The sequence below is a fragment of the Elephas maximus genome, chromosome 8, assembly GCF_024166365.1.
Source record: "Elephas maximus indicus isolate mEleMax1 chromosome 8, mEleMax1 primary haplotype, whole genome shotgun sequence".
NCBI classification, from domain to species: Eukaryota; Metazoa; Chordata; class Mammalia; order Proboscidea; family Elephantidae; genus Elephas; species Elephas maximus.
Window position 1 is genome coordinate 94,336,929 of NC_064826.1, and position 24,514 is coordinate 94,361,442.

The window sequence follows — 24,514 nt, forward strand, 5'->3', positions numbered from 1 at the left end:
CACAACAGTTCGATCTACAACTGATTCTATATAGGGATGGCACAGGACTAGGCAGTGCATCATTCCTTTTTGCATGGGGTCACCATGAATTGGGGGCCTGACTCAACGGCAGCTAACGACAACAACAGCAGTATGAAGTAGGTATTTCTATTATCTCTCGGAGAGGTTAAGTGACTTGCCTAAGATCATAAGGGCTGTTAAGTGAGGAAGTCTGATTCAAAGCTGGTTTATGTGGCTCCAGAGTCTGTGCTGCCAGGGAGTCCTGTTGATTTTATCTCTGAAATGTTTATCCCCTGATTTCTCACTTCCATCCCTATTGCTGGTGGCCTAGTTTAGACTCTAATCATCTTTCAAGAGGAATACTGTCAACGTCCTCCTAAATGATTTCCCTCTATCCAGGCTCTCCCCTTCCAATTCTACTTGTCTAAGTTATCTTTACAAAACATAGATTTAATCATACAACAAAATAAAGGACAAATAAACTCCTTAGAATGGCTTTACAAGAGTCCTTTAAAATCTGGACTCTTAAAAAAAAAATTTTGGCTTCTTTATCCATCTCTCCATCTCTTCCCTCCAAATATACACCTTTATGCTACAGCCACACAGAACTTTCTGTAGGCTAGCCCTTCTGCCTAAAATGTCCCTCCCTCTTTGTCTTCCTGTTACTCATGTTTGCAGGTCCTGCTTAACTGCCACTACAATTTTGCAGCATTACATGTATAGTCTAGGTAGAATTAAGTGTGTCCTTTATTTGTGCTTCACGGCACTTTCTACATATTTCTATTGAGCTCTGTGGATAAGAGCACTGGCTCTGGAGTTAGGGAGACCTAGTCTGAACATGGCTTTCCTTCTCACTAGCTGTGTGACAATGGACAAGTTCTAGTTACTTGAATTCTTGGAGTCTCATTTCAACATCTATAAAATGGAGGTGGGGGTGTAGTGGCTTGTGATAACAATCATGCCTATCTCAGAGAACCGCTGTGAAGAGTAAATGACATTGGCATATAACACATTAGACCTAGGTTTTGGTAACATATGAAGTCCTTAATAAATATTAATTATTATTATTGTTTTAGTTACTCGCCTGTCTTCTATCCTACACTGTAAGCTCTTTTAGGTTGGGACTGTGTTTTATTCAACTTTATATCCCAAAAGTGGTAACCACAGTAACCACCCAACCAATGTTCGTTAACTGAATAATGTATTTTTAATTGAATAATGCATATCTCATCTGAATATATAAGTGGCCACATCTGTATCTGCCAGTTTTCAAAGCAGTATATGAAAATTTACAAGTTTTTAACCTAACATCTCTTCTTATTCAAAAATCACAATGCCCCACAGAAACAGCAAAAAAGTACCTGTATCTCCCTCAAAAAAACCCAAAATAACAACAACAAAAGCTTCACCTTGAGAATAAAATCACAAAATACCTGTTAGATAAGTCAAATGATCCAAGGTTTTTAAAACACACTCTTAAACCTACACGCTATAGTTTGGCCAAATAACTTCTGAGATATAAGTTCAGAGAACAAAGTATGGTTAAGTCATATCCTTGTTCAGTGGGTAGAAAGTACCTATAACTTGCTGGACAACGCAATGATTCTGGTTAAGATGTTGTCTTAGCTATACACTGCTGCCACAGCAGAAATACCACAAATGGATGGCCCTAACAAACAGAAATTCATTTTCTCACAGTTTAAAAACCCACCCACTGCCATCAAGTTGATTCTGACTCACAGTGACCCCTACAGGTCAAAGTAGGAATGCCCTATAGAGCTTCCAAGGAGCACCTGGTAGATTCAAACCGCTGACCTTTTTGGTTAGCAACCATAGCTCTTAACCACTCTCAGAGTTTAGGAGGCTAGAAATCTGAATTCAGGGCACCAGCTCCTGGAGAAGGCTCTCTCTCTCTGTCACCTCTGGGGAAAGTTCCTTGTCATCAATCTTCCCCTAGTCTAGGAGCCTCTCAGTGTAGGGATCCCAGGTCCAAAGGATACGCTCCTCTCTAGGTACTTCTTTCTTGGTGGCATGAAGTCCCCCATCTCCCTGCTTGCTTCTCTCTTTTATATCTCAAAAGAGATAGACTCAAGGTACAACCTAATCCTATAAAGTCCTGTGTCATTAACATAACTGCCTTTAATCTCGCCTCATTAAGAAATAGAAGTTAGGATTTACAACACATATGGAAATTACATCAAATCACAAAATGGAGGACAACCACACAATACTGGGAATCATGGCCTAGCCAAGTTGACACACATTTTGGGGGGACACAATTCAATCCATAACAGATGTGAAGGTTTCCAAATGAAATAAATCATCTGTGTCAAAGGATGGTCTTGCTCTAGAAATCCTGACCCAGAATCAAAACAGTATGTTGAAATAAAATCACTAAGACAAACAAAAACAAGAAGATAACTCCTAAAATGAATTTGAAACAAATTTAATAACTCACTACATCTTTAGTCATGAGTCTGTATTATTCTGACTCTTCTACTTCATATAAAGAACTAAGCATAAAGTCTCGCTGTACAGAATATACAGAAGGTTTACCATCCACAGTTCAAAACGCTATGGTTAATGCAATGGAAGTTGAGATGTCATGTGTTAAACATTTGTAAGATTCGTCAATTATACCATGAACGTCCCTTTATCACAAATTAATTTTGCCAGTGTTAGCAGCCATGATCGTAGGGCAAGATTTTTAACTAATAGAATACCAACCATGATTATGTTTTATCATATTTTATCCTTTCAATTTCTTGATGTCTTAAAATTGTTATATGTGAATATACCAAATCTCACTGTTTTTTTTTTTTTTGGCCACTTCTAAAAATGCAGGGGGAAGCTCTTTCCAGAACATCACTGCCACCTCAAGCACCATAACAGGAATAGTAAAAGGATAACTAGAAGTAAACAGTCACTTCACTCTTAGCAGAGTACCAAAACCAAAACCAAACCCAGTGCCGTCGAGTCAATTCCGACTCATAGCAACCCTATAGGACAGAGCAGAACTGCCCCATAGAGTTTCCAAGGAGCACCCAGCAGATTTGAACTGCTGACCCCTTGGCTAGCAGCCATAGCACTTAACCACCACACCACCAGGGCTTCCCTTAGCAGAGTGCATTAGGGAAAAAATAAACAAATAAAAGCTTGCATTATCCTAAAAGTACAGTAAGATTTTATATATTATATTCTTAAAAATTACAATGTGAATTAATTTTTTTTAATTACTGGTAATTCAACACACAATTACAACTTATAGTCACAATCACATTTAAAAGTATAATGACAATTTATATTTTATACAAATCAGGAATATCAGACCCTTTTCTAATATTTTCAACTTTTTCTTCTGGGGAGAAAAGAATTTTTGCTTGATTCTGGCTTTCCCTGATTACTGCCCCCTCTTCCTTCTGTCTCTCTCTCTCTCTCTCCCACACACACACGAAATCTCAAATGAGCAGTCTACAGTGGCCACCCTACTACCAACCCACTCCACTAAAACTTCTGATTCACTAAATCTCATGACGTCGCACCCCACTATTCTCTTCCAAAGAAGCCCTGGTGACATAGTGTTAAGCGCTCAGCTGCTAACCAAAACATTGGTGGTGTGAACTTACCTGGGACTCCATGAGATAAAGATGTGGCAGTCTGCTTCTGTAAAGATTTATAGCCTTGGAAATCCTATGGGGCAGGTCTACTCTGTCCTATAGTATCACTATGAGTTGGAATAGACTCCATGGCAATGGGGTTTGGATTTTCTTCCATCTTGACTTTGGTAAAGCTATCCACACTTCTGAAACTCTTAAATCCATGCTTCTCCCTTCAACTATAATTTTTCTTCAGCCCCTTAACTGAGAAGTTTCTACAAAATTCAGCCCTGGCCTTCAGTTCTCTCCTTTTCAGAACTCATCCTGGACTCTTTAAATTTTAACTTCTATCTAAGTGACTCCCCAAACGCTTATCTCCATTTCTTCCTAGCACAGTCCTCTCATGGCCATTTCCACCTGAATGTCATGCTGTCACCTTAAACCCAGTATGTCTGAAAACAAACTCCTCTTCTGCACAAAACTGGCTCTCCCTCACCTGTTTCTGTCAATTCTATCTTGTCACTCAGAGACAAAGAGAGATTTTAGAATCATCCTTGAACCTCACTTTTACCTGTCTCCACATCAGTCAAGTAGAATTTATAAAATGTTAACTTTGATGAGCAACTCTCCATTAAATACAAGACAAAAATTACAAGCATGGTATTAAAAGCTCTCTGAAATCTGACTCCAAATTGCTTTCAAACTTTCTTTCCTACCACCCCTTAACATTTAACAGGCATCTTTTATTCCAACCAGTTTTGACTACTCTTTACCTCCACGGCTTTGCTCACTTTACCAGGCACCTCAAAGCTCTCTCATGTCTTTTATTCTCCGAATTTCACTTAACCTTTATGGCCCAGCTAAACGCTGCTTCTCCCAATTTCCCTAAAATTATTAATTAATTCTCCTTTCTCTGACCATCCCCAACCCCAAGCACCATGAAGGCAAGGAGTCTTGTCATGTTCTTAATTGCTGTACCCAAAAGGCTAGAACATGCCGGCATACAAAGGACAGGAAAATAAATATTGGTTGAATGAACAAATGAATTTTTATAGACTTGTCTTACATACATGCTCATGTACTATCTTACTCTGCTATTTAACTTCTCGTGTTTATAAATGCCTGTCTCCTCAAAGGCAAGGGCTTATGCATTGTGATAGATTGCTTTTATACGGCTTTTCTCACTATGGCCTTGTAACTCCCACCAAACGACTGGGTGGGACTATATAAATGACGTGCTTGTGACCCACCAAGAGGATTGGATAGCTTGCTAATAATGCAAATAAGGCACCCTTGTGGGGGTGGGACCATGCAAATAAAGTGTATGGAACACTAATGAGGAGATTGGTCAGTTTTGGCATCCTGCTACATTAAAAATGAGCCATCCCAGAGGCAGAGAGAGGAGACCTCACTACCAGCAAGAAGCAGAGACAGGAGCGGAACATATCCTTTGGATCCAGGGTCCCAATGCTGAGAACCTCCTAGACTGAGGATACAGACAGAGAGAGGAAAAAAGCTGTAACACCGGAGATGGCACAAGACAGTGAGAAGCAGCGGCAAAGAAACGGCAGTAGCAGAACCAGGAGACCAGCAGGAGATGGCACAGTGGGCTTCCTGGCCCATGGAGCAAGGTGGTTACAGTGGGTGTGTCAACTCATGGAGCAAGACAGCTGAGGGCCTTCAGGGTACTTAGTGGCAGAGCTAAACAGCTTTGTAACACTTGCCTAAACAGGACAGAGGCCAGGCCAAGGGGCCGAGAACCCAAGGGGGAGGCCTACCTTCAGGCACAGCTAAGAGGCTGTCCTGACCAAAGAAATGTATCCTGAGTCATTCCTGAACCTGAATTGTAACCTGTTACTTCCCTACTAAACCCGTAACTGTGAGTATGGTCTGTGGGTTCTATACGGCCACTGCAACAAATGACCAAACCCAGCAAAGAAGCAGAGACTGCCCTGGAAGGGATAGTTGGTGTGAGAATTGGTAAAAAGGTTAGAGAGAAAAAGGCATGTCTGACTCGTCCTCATAGGAATCAGCCTTGGGGTATTGATCTTGAATTCTCCTTCCCCCTTGTGAAGTCAGACGCCCCCGACACGCCATTTTTACAGCTTAAAATTCCTCCTTAGTGTTTCTTACATTTTTTCTTTTCCTAACTGCTACAGAGAGTGGGACCCTTTCTGCTGCATTTTCCAATTTGATTTTGCTATATTAGGAAGCTACAGATGTTTGTATTTCAGTTTTGGTTTCCAGTCACTAAAGAACTTCTACTAATTCTAAAAATTTTTTTTTTTTTTTTAGTTTGTTCCTTCGGATTGTCTAGGTAGACAATTATGTCTGTAATTAGGAAATTTAGTCTCTTCCTTTCAAGCATGTATACTTATTTCTTTTTGATTAAGGTACTGGCTAGATTAGTGTTAACATTCTTTACACATCATAAGGCATAAGCAAGGTGCCAATCATATGTTAAGTACTCAATAAATAAGCTACATAACACAGTGGTCATCATATTGTGCTGCAAATAAAGAGTATCTGATAAGCAATTTTAAAACAAGCTTCTCAAATCATTCTCAAACTCATTTTAATTTGCAAGCCACTGATACAAAGAGTGTATAGAAAATATACTTTACAGCTTTCATTGTTTCTGAGGTAGAACTTATTTTCCTTACATTGTACATAAAACATATCTAGCTTTCTAAACGCAGACAGTGGAAAGATTGATTTTTTAAGTGCTAAATATTGTGTCTGGGGAAGGGTAACTTTAAAAGTTTCCTTTTGGAAAAAAGAGTGATGATATATGTTCTAATAAGAAATAAAGTCAAATACATCTGCGAACCCCTTTAAACAAACAGAAAACAGGTATCATCTAAAAAAAAATTCATAGAATGTTAGATTTACATAAACTCACCAAACTAAACCCACTGCTATCAAGTTGATTTCAACTCATAGCGACCCTACAAGACAGAGGAGAACTGTTCCATAGGGTTTCCAAGGCTGTAAATCTTTACCGAAGCAATCTGCCACGTCTTTCTTCCATGGAGCAGCTGGTAGGTTCGAACTACTGACCTTTCACTTTAGCCACTGCACTGCCAGGGCTCCTTAGACCTATGCAACAGGTTGTTAAATTTAATTACGGTTCTTCTGGAATGATGAGAAAGTTTTGAACCCAGAGAGAGGTGGTGGTCGTACAACACCGTGAACGCACTAAATGGCACTGAACCGTATGCTTCAAAACGGTTAACAGTTTCATAGAATTGTACATATGAAAAATGTTGAATTGGCAAATGTGTTCTTCGTATTTTTAAAAACCCCCAAACCAAACCCATAGCTGTCTAGTCGATTCTGACTCATAGGCACCCTACAGGACAGAGCAGAACTGCCCTGTAGGGATTCCGAGGCTGTAAACCTTTATGGAAGCAGGCTGCCCGAAATTTCTCCCTTGGGGTGGCTGGCGTGTTCAAACCACCAACTTTTCAGCTGGCAGCTGAATGTTTTAACCATTTGTGTCACCAGGGCTCCCTTCTTTATATTTTTATAGCAATAAAGATAAAACGGTTAATGGTATGTTATGCGAATTTCACCTCAATTTAAAAAATTAAATTAGGAATCTTCCTGGTTCAGTTTTAATACAAGAACCAATATGACAGATATCAGATATAAGGTGAGGGTGAGTCAAACCCCTGTGTACATTCTTTATCTGCCTTCAAGGGTTGGGTGTACTACTTGCTACCTTCTCCTCACCAAGCTAGCAAGAGGAGCCCTTCATGAAGCCAATGGGAGAACTTGAAGTGTGTTTGCTACAGAGGACTGATGCCTCAGAAACGGCCCCAGGATGGAAGTGGCTCTGTTGGAATGGCCTGTACTCCTGGAGTTTGTCAGAGCTAAGGATGAGTGAATGTTTCTCATAGACTGGATATGTGCCATACAGAAACGAGAACCAGCCTGGGTCAATTTATGTCCTGCCCCAAAGAGCCACCTAGGAGGGATGGACTTTTAAAACAAGGGCCTGAATGGACTGGATTGCTAAAAAAAAAAAAATCAAGGGCTGAGAGGGAGTAGGGAGCCCAAGAAAATGCACTGCCCCTATCAAACGGCTGCAATGAAGGACAACACCCAAACAGCACAAATCTATTCAGTCAAATAACTATCTTGTTTCTTCCTTGATACTGTCCCCTCTCTCTACCCTGTTGTCCTGGAGTCTGAATCAATGGCTAACAGGGGAACGAAGAGGAATAGGGAACAGAAAAGTTGAGCATGACCTCTTCCTCCTTCCCAGATCACCTGCTACCACATTAGTTAGGGAGGGGAGAAGCCACCTATAGTAAGCCATAGCTTGGGTTTGGTGAAGAAGTCTGTAGTAGGGTAGGTTATGGAGCAATAACAAGAAAATCTGAGTGCCTAACACCAGTTTCTTCCTCATTTGCACAAACTCTGCCATGGGTCCAGATGATTCTCCAGGTCAGCTATCTTCCATGCACTGGCTCAACATCCTAGGCTGCCTGGATATTGTTTGTCGCTTCCATACCAGTAAGAAGTTATGGGTTCTGCCCTGGCTGGAGAACAGAATATGGACAACTGTGCACCTGCCCTTGATGATGTTAGCCCAGAAGTAACTGCATTATCTCTGAACACAGTCTGTTGGTCAGAATTAGTTACGAACTCCTGCCCAACTGCAGTGAAGGCTGGGATACATACTCTATCCAAGAAGGGGAGAACTTAAAATATTGGTGAGCACTAGTAATGTCCACCTCAAAGTTTTAACTTTGATTTCAATTAATACTGAAATCATGAATAATATATAAAACGGGCTATTTTTATTTATAGAAATGATACTACTTGTGATTTAAAATGAAAGACTGTCTTTTGCCTGAGCTTGAGCAAAAATGTCATGGGCTTATTAGAGCTTTCACCGGGGGTAGGGATGATCATCACCACTGAAGAAATTTTAAAGGGGCCAAAAAAGAGACAAATAAAATTGTATTTTATTTGTATCTCTTGTGTCATGCCTGTTCAACATAGCAATCACATTTGGAGGAAATCTTAGAAATCATCTAATTTAATTCTTTCATTTCATAGATAAACTCTGAACTGCTCTCTAGTTAAAAATGTGTAATTATATTCCCCTCAGTAAATAGGTGAGGTTGGAAATGTTTGTTTTCAAACGTTTGCAGCTCTTCTTGTCCACTGAACAGTACAGCAAATGAAGTAATTCTTTTCTGTAAATGTAATTTAGTTTGGGATCCCATATTTATTTTAGCTTTTAAGTTCCTAAAGGGAAAGGCTGGGTCCTCTCACTTTAACAGCACTCAGAAGAATGCCATACATGGAAGGGTCTTAAATTTAAAAGTCAGTTTTAGAGCTTTCTTTCAACACTTTGGATTTAAAAATAAAATATTCTCAGCCTACTAGAACAACTTCAAAAGCACAAATTAAGCATACGAAATTTTAAACAACTGAAAAATCTGACTGGGCATCAGTATTTTAAGCATATTATATTTTCTGTCCTATGTTATGCCACGTTTTCTGGAACGAATACAACAAAACACCAAATTCTAAGTTGGTTTACTGAGAGATACTGAGGAGGATGGGAGGTTGAGCTCTGTGGAGGATGATAACTGCAGCATAGGAAAGATTTGTTTATCTATGAATGACTGGCAAAAACCCTTGCAAGAATTCTACTACCATAATCCAGAAAGAATAAGACCAATTCTTATAGTGTATATGTGTACTTTTTTAAAAGTGTTTTCACTTTAAAATATATTTCCTGTTGCAGATGATTACATCTTATCCAGAAAACAGGAAGGAGTTTCACTAACACAGTCTCCAGTCCCTTATGGCTAACCACATGAACTTTTAAGTAGTGTAAAGATTCTCACAGCTGCCCTTCCTAGAAGATACATTTAATACTTAAATTCGTACATTGCTGTCTTTTTAATCACTGATCAAATACTAGGTTTTTCTTTTATAAGAAAAAAATAACAGTTCCTACTATTTCCCTAGGAGCCCTAGTGGCGTAGTGGTTAAGAGCTCAGCTGCTAACCAAAAGGTCAGCAGTTCAAATCCACCAGCTGCTCCTTGGAAATCCTACGGGGCAGTTCTACTCTGTCCTATAGGGTTGCTATGAGTAGGAATCTGTTTCCCTAAAAGTTTGTTATTGTTAATGCATTTATATTTAGGTCAAATTACTTTGAAAAGCAGATAAATTCTTTCTGGAAGCAATGTTCATGAATAAAAACCAACTGAGTAAAAATAAAAACACTAGTTGTTATGTATCATTCAACATCAAAATTACATTTTTGTCTTTCAAAGTCTAACCTCTGTGTTGGAGCCAGTTTCCCTCTGCCTGGCAAGAAACTTCCAATCAGTGCTCAAGCTTTGTCTTGGAATCTGTTTTCACCAAGAGAGTAGAAATTCCTGGCTGATAAGGGTACAGAGAGAAGAGGTCAAGTCTTAGGTTTTCTAGAGAATCAAAACCAGTAAAGCACATAAATATATATAGACAGAGATTTATATCAAGGAAATGGTTCACGTGGTTGTAGAGGCTGGAATGTCCCAAGTCCATGGGTCAGGATAGAAGCTTCTCCTGATTCAAGTAGCAGGCTGGTGAACCCAAGATTGGCAGGTCAGAGAGCAGGGCTCTTGCTCACAGGCTGTGAAGATCAATGAATCCCAAGATCAGCAGGCAAGACCACAGGTAAGCTGCTAGCTCAAGTCCCAAGAACTGGAGGTCAGACAAACAGCAGCAAGCTGCAGGGTCCAGAATAAGCAAAAGCCCTGCTCATACCACCAAGAAAGTAGTACCAGAAGCAGAGCACATCCTTTGTACTTAGGGTCCTTGCACTGAGAAGCTCCTAGACCAGAAGATTGACGACAAGGATCTTCCTGCAGAGCTGACAGAGAAAGAAAGCCTACTGCTGGAGCTGGCACCTTGAATTTGGACTTCCAGCTTCCTAGACTGTGAGAGAATAAATTTCTCTTTGTTAAAGGCATCCACTTGTGGCGCTTCTGTTACAGCAGCACTAGATGACTAAGACGGAATGTGGTACTGGGAATGGGGCACAGCTCTAACAGATACCTAAAATGTAGAAGCAGTGTTGAAACTGTGAATGGATAGAGGCTGAAGGAGTTTTAAAGTGTCTAATAGTAAAAGCCTAGATTGCCTTGAAGAGGCTGTTGGTGGAATTATGAACATCAAAGACAATTCTGATGAGAACTCCGAAGGAAATGAGGAGAGCTGTTACACTGGAGATGGTGCGGATGGTGAGAAGCAGCAGCAAAACCAGAAAACCTGTGAGAGACATTACTGGAGCCAACCCACAGAGCAAGAGACCTGAGTGCCTTTGTGCAGGAGGCTTCCTGGTGGAGTGGGGTGCCTCCAGGCACTTATCGGTGGAGCTGAAGAGCTTTGGAACACTTGCCCCAGCAGGGCAGATGCAGGTGATGAGGCCCAAAAGGCCGAGAGGTCAAGGAACCAGGAAGCTGAAGCTAAAGAGACAAAAAACACAGGTAAGCAGAGCCATCTCAGTCTCAAAGTGTAGGACCATGACCTCTGGGGTCTCAAAGGGTAGAGCAGCCACTCAGATGGACTAGAAGAATGGGGCCCACCCAAAGCCAAGGGAGCAGAGTGGCCATTCCAGTGTGCCTGGAAGATGGAGCTGAAGCCCAGGGCCAAGGGGCCTCCACCCAGAATCCAGAGAGTGTGGACAATACCCAGTGTCTGGAGGGTAAGGCCATTGTGTAAATGGTCTCAGAGAAGAGATTATTTTCAGGCCTTGAAGGCTAATGTAATGTGTTTTGCTGACTTGCTTAGTGCCTGTTATCCCTTCTTCCCCCCAATTTTTCCTATTTATAATGGAAATGTCTACTTTGTGCTTGTTCCACCATTATACTTTGGAAGCAAGTTAACTTGTAGATTTTACAGATATGAGGAATTTTTGCATTTTGGACTAGGAGTTGATTTAAGCCTTTGGTTATGATATGATGGGCTGAATATGTTTTACATGTGGCAAGACATGAATTTTTGGGGTCCAAAGGGTGGAATGTTATGGATTGAACTGTGTCCCCCAAGAACATGTGTAAACTTGGCTAGGCCATGATTCCTGGTTTTGTGTTACTGTCTACCATTTTGTCATATCATGTGATTTCCCTATGAGTTGTAAATCCTACCTCTATCATGTTAATGAGCTGGGATGAGAGGTAGTTATGTTAATGAGACAGGATTCAATCTACAAGATTAAGTTGTGTCTTAAATCAATCTCTTTTGAGATATAAAAAAGGAGCAGGAAGAGAAATAGAGGGGCCTCATACCACCAAAATGTAGTGCCAGGAGCAGAGTGTGTCCTTTGGACCTGGGGTCCCTGCATTAAAAAGCTTCTAGACCAGGAGATTAATGACAATGACCTTCCTACAGAGTTAACAGAGAGAGAAAGCCTTCCCCCAGAGCTGGCACCCTGAATTCAGACTTCTAGCCTCCTAGACTGTCAGAGAAAAAATTTCTCTTTGTTAAAGTCATCCACTTGTGGTGTTTCTGTTACAGCAACACTAGATAACCATAACAGGTCATGCCTAAGGAGGCATGCTTGACTGGACTGGTGAGTAAAAAATGAGTAGAGTAAAAAAATGATGGTCATTAGATATGAGAGAGAACTTGAAACTGCAGGAATCCAAGAGAAGCTGGGGGGTAGGGAGGAATCCAGGCTCAAAATTATATTGTAATTATGTCATCATTCATCCCCAGCCATCACTAGTTTAATTTATACAAAATCCTTCTATATGTATATAAGCATATATACACTATACATATATACACGTTTGGCAACCTTTATGTTTTTGGTTCCAGTTTATGGAAACTGCAAGTCCACCCTACTGGGATAATTACAAAAACTAGGAACACAGAGTTTGGGCAGGAAATATTAAATGGATGGTTAAAGAAAGAGTAGAGTTTTTACAATGAAATCTCGAGAAAGATAAAGAAAGATGACAGAAAATAAGACCAGGGTTTAAAAAATTATGTCCCACTAGAAGTCCCTGGGTCCCTAGACTACTAACCTAAAGGTTGGCAGTTCGAATCCACGCAGTGGCTTCGTGGAAGAAAGACCTGGTGATTTGTTTTGTAAAGATTTCGGCCTAGAAAACCCTACAGAGAAGTCCCACTCTGTAACACAGAGAATTGCCATGAGTCAGAATTGACACAGCAGCAATGGGATTGGCATTTTGGAGGACAGGAGTCCCTGGGTGATGTAAATCATTAATTTGCTTGGGTGCTAACCAAAAGGTTGTAGGTTCAAGTCCACCCAGTGGCACCCTAAAAGGCCTGAACATCTACTTTTGAAAAAAAATCAGCCATTCAATACCCTACAGAGTACCGTTCCACTTTGATACACATGGGGTCGTCATGAGTCAGAACCGACTTAACAGCAACTAGTTCACTATTAAACAGTTGCTATTTTTTTTTTTTATGGACCAGATGAGAGGAGCCCTGGTGGCACAGTGGCTAAGTGCTTGGCTCCTAACTGAAAGGTTGGTGGTTTGAACCGACCAGCCGTTCCACAGGAGAAAGATGTGGCAGTCTGCTCCTGTAAAGATTACAGACTTGGAAATCTTTTAGGGCAGTTCTACTCCATTCTACAGGGTTGCTGTTATGGATTGAATTGTGTCCCCCCCCGCCCCACCCCCAAAGTTGTGTCAACTTGGTCAGGCCATGATTCCCAGTATTGTGTGACTGTCCACCATTTTGTGATCCGATGTGATTTTCCCGTATGTTGTAAATCCTCCTTTTGTGATGCTGATGAGGCAGGATTAGAGGCAGTTATGTTAAAGACGCAGGACTCAACCTAAAAGATTAGGTTATATCTTGAGTTAATCTCTTTTTGAGATATAAGAGAGAAGTGAGCAGAGAGACACAGGGACGTTCTACTACCAAGAATGAAGAGCCAGGAGGGGAGCACATCCTTTGGACCCAGGGTGCCTGTGCTGAGAAGCTCCTAGACCAGGGGAAGACTGATAACAAGGACCTTCCCCCACAGCCGACAGAGAAAGAAAGCAATGGTTAAGAGCTACAGCTGCTAACCAAAAGGTTTCAGTTCGAATCCAACAGGTACTCCTTGGAAACTCTATGGGGCAGTTCTACTCTGTCCTATAGGGTCACTATGATTCGGAATCAACTTGACAGCAATGGGTTTGGTTTTTTGGCTTTTGGAGTTGGTGCCCTGAATTCAGACTTTTGGCCTCCTAGACAGTAAGAGAATAAATTTCTGTTTGTTAGAGTCATCCACTTGTGGTATTTCTATTATAGTAGCACTAGATAACTAAGACAGTTGCTATGAGTTGGAATCGAGATGATGGCAATGGGTTTAGTTTTGGCTATGGCCCAGATATTGCTACATGTTTTACATGCTTTAGTTCATTTTGTACTCACAATCCAAGGTAGATATTAGCATTTACCATTTTATAGACACAGTAAATAAACCGAGGCTTAGAGAGGTTAAGTGACTGTTCAAGGTTAATAGATAGGCAAGGGTTTGAAGCCAGGTCTGTCTGACTCAAGAGCTCACAACATTCTTAATTACTGAACTTCAAAGGGGCATCCTCCGCCTTCCTTTTTTTTTTTTTTTTTTACCTTTCAATACTTTATGTATTTATATTTTGCCAAGCTTATATATGAAAAAAGCATAGTTTTAATTGGTAGTTTCAGCTAACCATCTGTCTTATTAATTTTTAGTAACTTTTTTCTTAGAGATATTATTTGTTGGATATTATGTATTACAAATATTCTATTTATCATTTCTTTTGCACCATTTAAACTAAATTGCCAAGTACATGATTCAAGTGTTTTATACAGTTATATTTGTCTTTTTTTCCTTAGGTATATTCTCTATGCTCTTGTTAAAAAATATTTTTGTTTTTTATATTCATCTCTTTAATTTCTATTTTTTTTAATAATTTTTATTGAGCTTTAAGTGAACGTTTACAAATCAAGTCAGTCTGTCACATATAAGCTTATATACACCTTACTCCATACTCCCACTTACTCTCCCCCTAATGAGTCAGCCTTTCCAGTCTCTCCTTTTGTGACAATTTTGCCAGTTTCTAAGTGTCCACCTGATACAAGTAGCTTACTCTTCATCAGCATCTCTCTCCAACCCATTGTCCAGTCCCTTCCATGTCTGATGAGTTGTCTTCGGGAATGGTTCCTGTTCTGGGCCAACAGAAGGTTTGGGGACCATGACCGCCGGGATTCCTCTAGTCTCAGTCAGACCATTAAGTCTGGTCTTTTTATGAGAATCTGCGGTCTGCATCCCACTGATCTCCTGTTCCCTCAGGAGTTCTCTGCTGTGCTCCCTGTCAGGGCAGTCATCGGTTGTGGCCGGGCACCATCTAGTTCTTCTGGTCTCAGGATGATGTAAGTCTCTAGTTCATGTGGCCCTTTCTGTCTGTTGGGCTCATAGTTATTGTGTGACCTTGGTGTTCTTCATTCTCCTTTGACCCAGGTGGGTTGAGACCAATTGATGCATCTTAGATGGCCGCTTGTTAGCATTTAACATCCCAGATGCCACATTTCAAAGTGGGATGCAGAATGTTTTCATAATAGTACTATTTTGCCAATTCACTTAGAAGTCCCCTTAAGCCATAGTCCCCAAACCCCCGCCCTTGCTTCGCTGACCTTTGAAGCATTCAGTTTATCCCGGAAACTTCTTTGCTTTTGGTCCAGTCCAGTTGAGCTGACCTTCCGTGTATTGAGTATTGTCCTTCCCTTCATCTAAAGTAGTTCTTATCTGCTAACGAATCAGTAAATAACCCTCTCCCACCCTCCCTTCCCCTCCCCCTGTAACCATAAAAGTATGTGTTCTTCTCAGTTTATACTATTTCTCAAGATCTTATAACAGTGGTCTTATATAATATCTGTCCTTTTGCCTTTGACTAATTTCACTCAGCATAATGCCTTCCAGGTTCCTCCATGTTATGAAATGTTTCACAGATTCGTCACTGTTCTTTATCGATGCGTAGTATTCCATTGTGTGAATATACCACGTTTAACCATTCATCCGTTGATGGACACCTTGGTTGCTTCCAGCTTTTTGCTATTGTAAACAGAGCTGCGATAAACATGGTTCCTCCACCTTCTTAGAACATCAATTTTACCCAAAGTATTTTTTGGGGGAGGGGGTGGGGGCACAGTTTTAGAAATATGAAAAAAAATCTAGTCTGATAATCCCAGTTTAGAGGGCAAACTCTAAATGAATTTTAAAGCTAAAACAGGGTACTTTGAAAAAATGTGTATGAAGTAGTCTATTTTGTTTGGGTTGTACGGTTAGACTTTACAGGTATAAGGGTTCACTCTCCTCTGCTGCTGAGGTTAAGAGTTCATTTAGTGGAAAATTTCAAGAAGCACTACCTGGAGAGTACTGCCATGTGCAACCACAGACACCAGGGAATGACCCTGGGAAATGTCTGAATGTAAAAGTTACTATGAATATTATTACATAATAATGAATATGTAGTAATCTGTTAAAAGGATGTTTTAACCAACGCCTGAGCATAAGATGTGGAACTGACAAAAAGTAATATCTATGGTCACTAGGGGGCAGTTCTACTCTGTCCTGTAGGCTCGCTGTAAGTCGGAATTGACTCGACGGCACTGGGTTTTTTGGGTTAGTTTACTGACAGTTCACAGAGCACTTCCAGAGTCTTTGTGACTGATTATCTATGCTCACCAAGCAATCATTTTGTTACATAAGTTTATTAGGTTCCTTGATCTTGGAAAAATGGTGCTCTGGACATAGTATTACGGGCATTATAAATTTAAAAATTGGAATTCTGATCCAAATTCCAATTGCTGTGTATTCCATTAACATAAATCTGTGACAGATAATAACCAGATTTTAAATCTTTAAAGCAGCAACCAGGCCCTGAATCAGAGAACAAACTATTGACACCTTGTAAAGCTCTGAATATCCAACAAATCTTTCTCTATGACATTTCTATTTATGATGTAATTTTAGTTACACGTCTTTATAACAAACAAAATACGGTTAAAATAGAAGCATTCACACTTCACTTCATAGACTAAAACTTTGGTCTAGAATGCTTATACATATAAATTGCTTGTTTGAGTATACCTTCTGCTTTCCCCAACCAGATATAAAATTTTAGGTAGGAATCTATCTACTAATCCAGGGGTCGGCAAAATTTTTCGGTAAAGGGCCAGTCAGTATTTTAGGTTATGCAGGCCAAGTGGCAAATTTGAGGATATTATATAGGTACTTGTAAACAAGAGGAAACCCTGGCGGCACAGTAGTTAAGAATTCAGCTACTAACCAAAAGTGTGGCAGTTCGAATCCACCAGGTGTTCCTTGGAAATCCTATGGGGCAGTTCTACCCGGTCGTATAACGTCGCTATCAGTTGGAATCGACTTGACAGCAATGGGTTTGGTTTTTATGGTTTTTATAAACAAGAGAGGAAGTCCTGGTAGCACAATGATTAAGCACTTAACTTCTAACTGAAAGACTGGAGTTCGAATCATTCAGTAGCTTCACAGGAGAACGATCTGGTGATCAACTTCCATAAAGATTGTTGCTGTTAAGTAGTGTTGAGTTGGTTCTGACTCATGGCAACCCTCTGTACAACAGAATTAAACACTGCCCAATCCTGCATCACCCTCACAATCATTGCCATGTTTGAGCCCACTGTTGTAGCCACTGTGTCAACCCATCTTGTTGAGTGAGGGTCCTTCAGCCTAGAAAATACCATGGGGCAATTCTACTCTGTCACATGGAATCCCTATGAGTTGAAAATTGACTTGACAACACCCCAAACAATACATAACAAGGAGAAAACAAATTTTCACAACTCTTCGATGAATTAGAAATATAATAATAATAATGTACAATTTTGGGGGAGGTAATTCAGGTCTACTAATAAGAAGCATGGAATTCTTTTTTGGATAACATTTCACTTAATTGGGGTTCGGAATTACATCAAATTGACTACAAGTGCTCATTTGTAATGCTGATCTGTAGTAAGATATTATGTGTCCCATCTTTGAAAATGTCTTTTCAAACAGATAGGTAATACCAGTAGTACTTGAAAAGCTGTCAAGTTTTAACTGCGTCAGTGTGATTTGTAACGCATTCAGAAGCAGTGTGAAGGGATAAGTGTTGCTTGCATATGGTCAACTACTCAATTTTGCTCTTGCAGCAAGAAAGCAGCCGGAGACAATATGTAAATGAACAGGCCTAGCTAGCCGTCTTACAGTGTTCACTCAGGAACACTGAAATTTAAATTTTATATAATTTTCACGTGTCATCAAACAGTATTATCCTTTTGGTTTTTTTTCAACTATTTAAAAATAAAAAAACCATTAGCTCGTGACCATACAAAAACAGGCTGTGGGATGGACCTGGCCCACCAGCCACAGTTTACAGACCTGTTTTCTAACCCTTTTCATTCTCACAGTGTCATATGCCTGGCATCTGTCATGGACTGAATTCTGTCCTTCCAAAATATGTGTCAGCTTGGCTAGGCCATGATTGCCAGTATTGTGTAGTTGTTCTTTTTGTGATTTGATGTAATTTCCCTATGTGTGATAAATCCTAACCTCTATGATGTTAAGGAGGCAGGATTAGAGGCAGTTATATTAATTAGGTAGGACTCAGTCTACAGGATTAGGTTGTACTTTGCGTCAATCTCTTTGGAGATATGAAAGTGAGCAGAGAGATTGGGGATTCATGCCACCAAGAAAGAAGTACCCAGAGTGGAATGTGTCCTTTGGATCTGAGGTACCTACACTGAGAGAAGCTCCTAGACCAAGGGAAGACTGATGTCAGGGACCTTCTCCCAGAGCCAACAGAGAGAGAAAGCCTACTCCTGGAGCTGGCACCCTGAATTTGGACTTCTAGCCTACTGGACTGCGAAAGAATAAATTTCTGTTTGCTAAAGCCATCCTCTTGCAGTATTTCTGTTATAGCAACACTAGATAACTAAGACAGCACTTAATGCTTCATTCTTAGTTGGTAACAATCTGTTAAAAAGAAAAAAAGGGGAAAAAATGTCTACTGAGATGACCGAGGTATGTCACAGGAAGAGAAGTCAACTGAAAGAACATCCAATGGCCAAAACTGAACAACTGCAGCAGCAAATAAACTAGCCCTGGATTATAACGCAAAGTATAAAATAAGTATCCATGAGTCCATAGTGATATAAGTAAATGATTGAAAAAATAAATGAGCATAATAGACAAATTTCCCATATAGATGAATTCCAAGTAATTTATGTAGATACTTCACTCTCAAGGATACAGGGCTTAACTCCCCACTCCTTGGGTGCGGTCTACACGTAATAACTTTCTTCCGAAGAGTACAGTAGGGAAACAGCAATTAAAGAGTAACTTTTTTTTTACAGTGAAACCTGATAAGCACTACCTCAGCCAAGTGATCAAGGCCAACACAGCAGTCATAAATCAAGCTGACAGTATATACTCTTTGTGATGTGATAAGAATGACACTTTACCTCTGTGGTCTTCTTCCTCAAAAATCTAAAACCTGTTAATCATGAGAAAAATATCAGACAAATTCCAACTGTGGAACATTCTACAAAACATCTGACCAGTACTCCTCAAAACATCCAAGGTCATCAAAAACAAAGAAAGTCTGAAATTGTCACTCCTTAACCAAGAGGAGCTAAGGACACATGACAACTAAATGTAACGTGGTATCCTGGACAGGATCCTGAGACACAAAAGAACATTAGGTGAAAACTAAGAAAATCAGAATAAAATATAAATTTATTTAATAATTATATATCGATACTGGTTGGTTAATTATAACAAATGTACCATACTAGTATAAAACATTAGTAATAGGGGAAACTGGATCTGGAGTATATGGGAACTCTCTGTACTATCTTTGCAATTTTTCTGTAAATCTAAAACTGTTCAAAAATAAAACGTTCATTTAAAAATAAAATCTACTATGAAATTTAATTAGTAATCTTAAAGACTCTGTTTGCAAGGAAATCTACCCAAACCAGTTTCCTTAATTAAAAGGTGAAGGTGGTTGTTATAGAGTCTCAGGGAACACACAAAAGTATGAATAACTAGGCTTGGAAAGACACAAACAGCAACTCTGAAATAGCTCCTTTTCTCTCTGCTGCGCTGAACCTCTCCAGTCTGTTTTCTCTGTATATTTATCTTGCTGCCCCACAAGACATTTCAGCTCTAGCATCCACAACTCACTAGCAACACCATCTCCACCTCTGTGTCTCTTAATTAAAAACTCTTGAAAGATAGCATATCATTTTGAGCCAAGTCCCAGAAATCATTTGTGTTCTTGGCCTGTTACGGATAGGCCCATGGAGGTGAGGTAGTTACCTCTAATTCCATTAGCTGTGACCAGTGTCTGCTATGCCCACTGGACATCAATGGACTTGTACAAATTCTCTAAGGTAGGGTGGGGATAGAGGTATAGGGTAGAGCAGGGTTCCTAAAACAGGCTATTATAAAGAGATAGAAAGCAGGATTTGAACCCAGGTCTTCTGATTCTCAATCAAATGCTTCCCCCATTTGAGGAAGTAATCTATTAAAAGTAAAAAAGGAAAAAATATGAACCTGTCTTCACTTTTCCATTTAAAAGCTACTAGCTTTTTTTTTTAGCAGCCTGTACATATATTACAATCTGAATTAAGGTATGTACAGAAATAAGGAAAGCTGGTCTTCCTGATGGGTATTCGTTATTTTTCACAACAATGACCAAAATGTTCCTATGACGGTAGCATTGTGAGATTCTGTAAAAGCATTAATTTTTAGTCCTACCTGGTTTAGAGCAAAAGTGATAAAACAGACCATCCCCCAGTTTAAGTACATGTAAGAGAGTATGGCCATTAGTTTCCTTTCACATATGTATTAAAAACTCATGGAGTTTTCAAAGCAGGGCAGCAATATGAACAAAATGAAACTTCTCAGACAAAAACATTTGCTGCTGTGGGTATACAAGTAGAGAATAAAGCTTATAATAAGATAAGAATAATTTTAACAACAATTAATTCAAAACCTAGGAATATTTTTGGAATATGAGACGCGGGAGTTAGTTTCTTTTCCATTTAATTATGCAAATATTTTGGTAGTCAACCTGTAGCCAACAGCAACCAAAAGACAAATAGTATCTTTGATTAGTGTGAATCCATGACTGTGAATGAACCAGTCTAAGTATGATAATCTAAAATGTTACTATTTAGTATAGTGGCAGATTCTCAATTTATTTCTGTCGTAAGTATTTGATCCCAGCACAATATCGGGAGGACATTCAGGGTTATGCATGCCAGTGAATACATTAAGATGCGAGTCAGTCTTGTCTTACCCAGTCTGCTCGAATTAGAAAACAAAACTAAACAAAACATCCCCAACTCTGGAACAACAAATTACTTATAATGTACCTCAAATAGAATTTTTTGAAGTTCACTTGTTCAGTACGAAAATAAACGTCTTCTAAAACAACGTTATGCAAGAGCTTTGGAAGAAAATGAACACAAGGAAACTTCTTGGCAGTTTGAAACAAGAAGGTAGTAACATTCAAATACACGATAAGCTATTCTGCACTCCCACGGGGCCGAACGGCATTCTTTGAAATCACTGAAGAAACGGCATCTTTTAATAATCTGCCTTATATCTGCTGCGCTCACAAAAAAAAAAAAAAAAAAGAAAGAAACTGTGTGGGTTTGACGCGGGATGGGGATTGGGGGGAGCCACCTGCCCAGGACCTGCAGTTAGTCACTCGAGGAACGAGTTTTGCAGCGCAAGGTAGTTTCAGAATTATCTATTTGTTGCCTGGCTATTTCAAATGGCGCCATAACAAAGGCGACTGGAACCCGAGTGCCCGTTGGGCATCCAGACCGGTCACGGATTCCGCAAGGTCGCCGCACGTGGGCCAGCCGAATCCGCAAGCCGTGCGCCCCTCGCCCACCGGACCCCACCCGACAGGCGACGCCACCGGCTCCTCCTCGCTTCCAAACAGCGGCCCAGCGCGGGAGAGCGAGGCCGGGCGGGCGCTCCCCAGACCCGCAGCCCGCTCGCCCCCGCCAGCCCCTCACGCGCTTCAGGCGCGCCGAGCCTCCGCACTCACCATCTCGATGATCTTAGTTTTCCGCCCCGTCTTCCTCTTCAACGTGAATATGTACTGGGCCAGCACCACCCCCGCCACCAAGGCGCACACGCTGGCGCTCGCTACCGCTCCAACCCTCACCACGGCCGCCCGGTCCATGGACAGGGCCCTTACGCGCCTCCCCAACACCAAATTAAAAGGCCACTCTCGGCGCTGCGAGACTCGGAAGCTCGGGACCCGAGCGCGCGCTACGATGAAGCCGCAAGGGCCCGCTCCGCTACCGCTCTGCGCGAGCCCCGCCCCCGAGGAAAGCCCAGCCTGTGAGCGCCGGGGGGCGGAGCCAGGAGGGCGGAGGGGCGGGGCCCTCGTCGGGGCCGGAGCGGGAGGTGGGCCTTCCACAGAGCCTGGGTCTGAGGAACTGGTCCGAGGGCGGGAAAGAGGATTATAGTGCTCTCTGCTAAAGACCACTACGGAGTAGCTCATTCCAGCCCCGTCCCGGAAGAAATCTGATTCCATCAGCGGCCCAAATTCCAACTCAGATGTAGTTCTCCGCCGCCCAGTCTCCGGAGGCACCCTGGACTACCACCCCCAGAAGGCGTCGCGGAGCAGCCGTGTGACCTGCGCAGTAGCGTGCCTTGGAAAGTGCTTTGACAACGGGGCGAAGATGGCTCGGGGCTGTGCTGGGATGGGGAATGTCCCTTCGGAGCCGCTGCTGTCCGTTTTCTACAAGATCCCAGTCACCGCCTCCTGCATCATTTCCTCCTCTTCTTGAGCAGCAGGACTTGCCGCTGCTCCCGCCTGCCTGGTTTCTTTCAAGGGATGAATGCCGTTTCCCTGCTTTATCTCCTGGGGGACAGAAAGGCGGTGCAGGGAGCTTCTTGGAGGGTCGCTCCAGCTCTGCGGAGCTAGTGGTGCTCCCTATGTCCGTGACCTGGAGTAAATTCGAGCAGGAGAAGAGGGATTAGTGAAGTTATGTGTTGCCTTTCTCTGTATTCTTCATTCTTACTCCTGCTCCCGCCCAGGGATCCTCGGCAAGCCTTCCTACAGGGATGTCTGGGGAAAGAGGGTATGTAGAAAGATGGGTAGGACCCATCTGATTCAGCATCGGGTAAGAAAGAATGTCCGGAATTGAACTTCGGGTGTCTGCGTGCCCTCTTCATGTTTTGTGAGCAAGACTGATCCTCTAATGCCATGTAACTAATGGTTTTGTGGATGTAGAGTCATCACTTTCTTAGGAAGGATGTTTACATTAAAAAAAAAAAAACACAACGTGTGTGAGTCCTCTTGTGACGGACACTTTAACAGGCCTCGAGCAAATGGTAAAGCAAATTTCAGCCTGTGATTGAAGTAGGGTGCTTGTACTAAAAAAAACCCATTGCCGTCCAGTCGATTCCGACTCGTAGTAACTCCGTAAGATAGAGTAGAACTGCACACAGGGTTTCCAAAGCTGTAACTCTTTATGGAAGGAGTCTCCCCCCAGCGGACTGGCTGGTGGGTTCAGTTAGCAGTCCAGCGGTTAACCGCTCCATTGTGCTTGTACTTAACCTACTGCCATCAAGCCGATTCCGACTCATAGCGACCCTATAGGACAGAGTAGGGTTTCCAAAGCTGTAACTGTTTAAGGAATCAGTCTCTCCTGCTCCCCGCGGAGAGGCTGGTGGGTTTGACTTTTCCGTTAGCCGCCGAGAGCTTAACCACTGCCCCACTGGGGCTCCTGGGCATTCCTACTTGGGATAGGATTATTGCTGCTGCTTATTTACGTAATTGGCAGACCACAGCGGTTTAATTTAACTAATTTTAAGACTAGAATTAAGTAAAAAAAAAAAAAACGAATTATACACAAACGTATTAGGAACACAATTGTTGGGTGCAAGGAGAAATTGTTTTGTAGGTGTGTTTGCTTTGTTTTAGTAGAAGGATTGTGTCTCTCTCCCTGCTACAAAGATCCTTTCGAAGCCAAAAAGGGAAAGAAACTCCTTGAAACCTATCGTCCTGCAGCTTAAGTCATCATTTTAAAATCTATCAATTTTTTAGAAAAGGAAATTAGTGGCATGCAATTTTTCCACAAATGAGACGTTGTGGTTTCTGTCTTTTAAGTCTTTGGCAGAATTGGGAAACACATGGTGGCTACTGACCATCAGTCCAAATGATTGGTTTTCCTATTCTTTAGTTCTTTAAAGGCGTAAGACCTTATATTTGAATAAATTATTGTCCACAGTGGTACATGAGACCAGCTGGAACAGGGGGACCAGTAGGCAGGAATTCGATGTAATGGAATTTATGAAATTTTGCTATGCATTACATTCCGTGTTGCTGTGGTATGATAACTGAATAGCATTGTTGGAGGTAGTTAAGTAGTGATATTGTGAGGAAGAGCTATTTGATGGACCTAGGTTTACATCTGCCACACTAACACTCCTGTTACAAATTAAAAGAAAACAAAGCAAAACTAAAAATGCACCACTGACAGTTGCTTTCTTGGTTTTTTGTTTGTTTGTTTTTTTATATTAAATTCTGGGGTGGTAGCAGCCTTATAAGAGGAGGGACTAGAGACCAGGGAGAGGGTATGGAGAAGCGAGGTTCTGCCTTAGCTGTGTGACTTCCGGGAGCCATAGAACCACTCTGGGCCTCCTCTTCCTATCCTGTAAAATGAAAGGAAGCTGTACGTAGACCAAGAGGAAGTTGTTTAAACAGAACAAGGGGATACTGTGTGGTTTAAAATTGGAAAAGTGTGCGTCAGTGTTGTATTCTTTCACCATACTTAATCAATCTGTATGCTGAGCAAATAATCTGAGAAACTGGACTATATGAAGAAGAATGCAGCATCAGGA

General features: G+C 41.3%; 1 protein-coding gene across 2 annotated transcripts in view; it reads right to left on the minus strand.

The window, feature by feature from the left end:
• The window catches only part of NT5C3A (5'-nucleotidase, cytosolic IIIA), a 57,712-nt gene extending 35,743 nt beyond the window's left edge, over positions 1 to 21,969 (minus strand). The window contains exon 1 of one of the 2 annotated variants that reach the window (XM_049894073.1): positions 21,705 to 21,969. In XM_049894073.1, coding sequence (XP_049750030.1) covers positions 21,705 to 21,842 — 138 coding nt within the window. In that variant the 5' untranslated portion in view covers positions 21,843 to 21,969. The remainder of the gene's footprint in view (positions 1 to 21,704) is intronic. The other variant, XM_049894072.1, reaches the window with a different exon arrangement.
• Between the last annotated feature and the right edge of the window lie 2,545 nt (positions 21,970 to 24,514).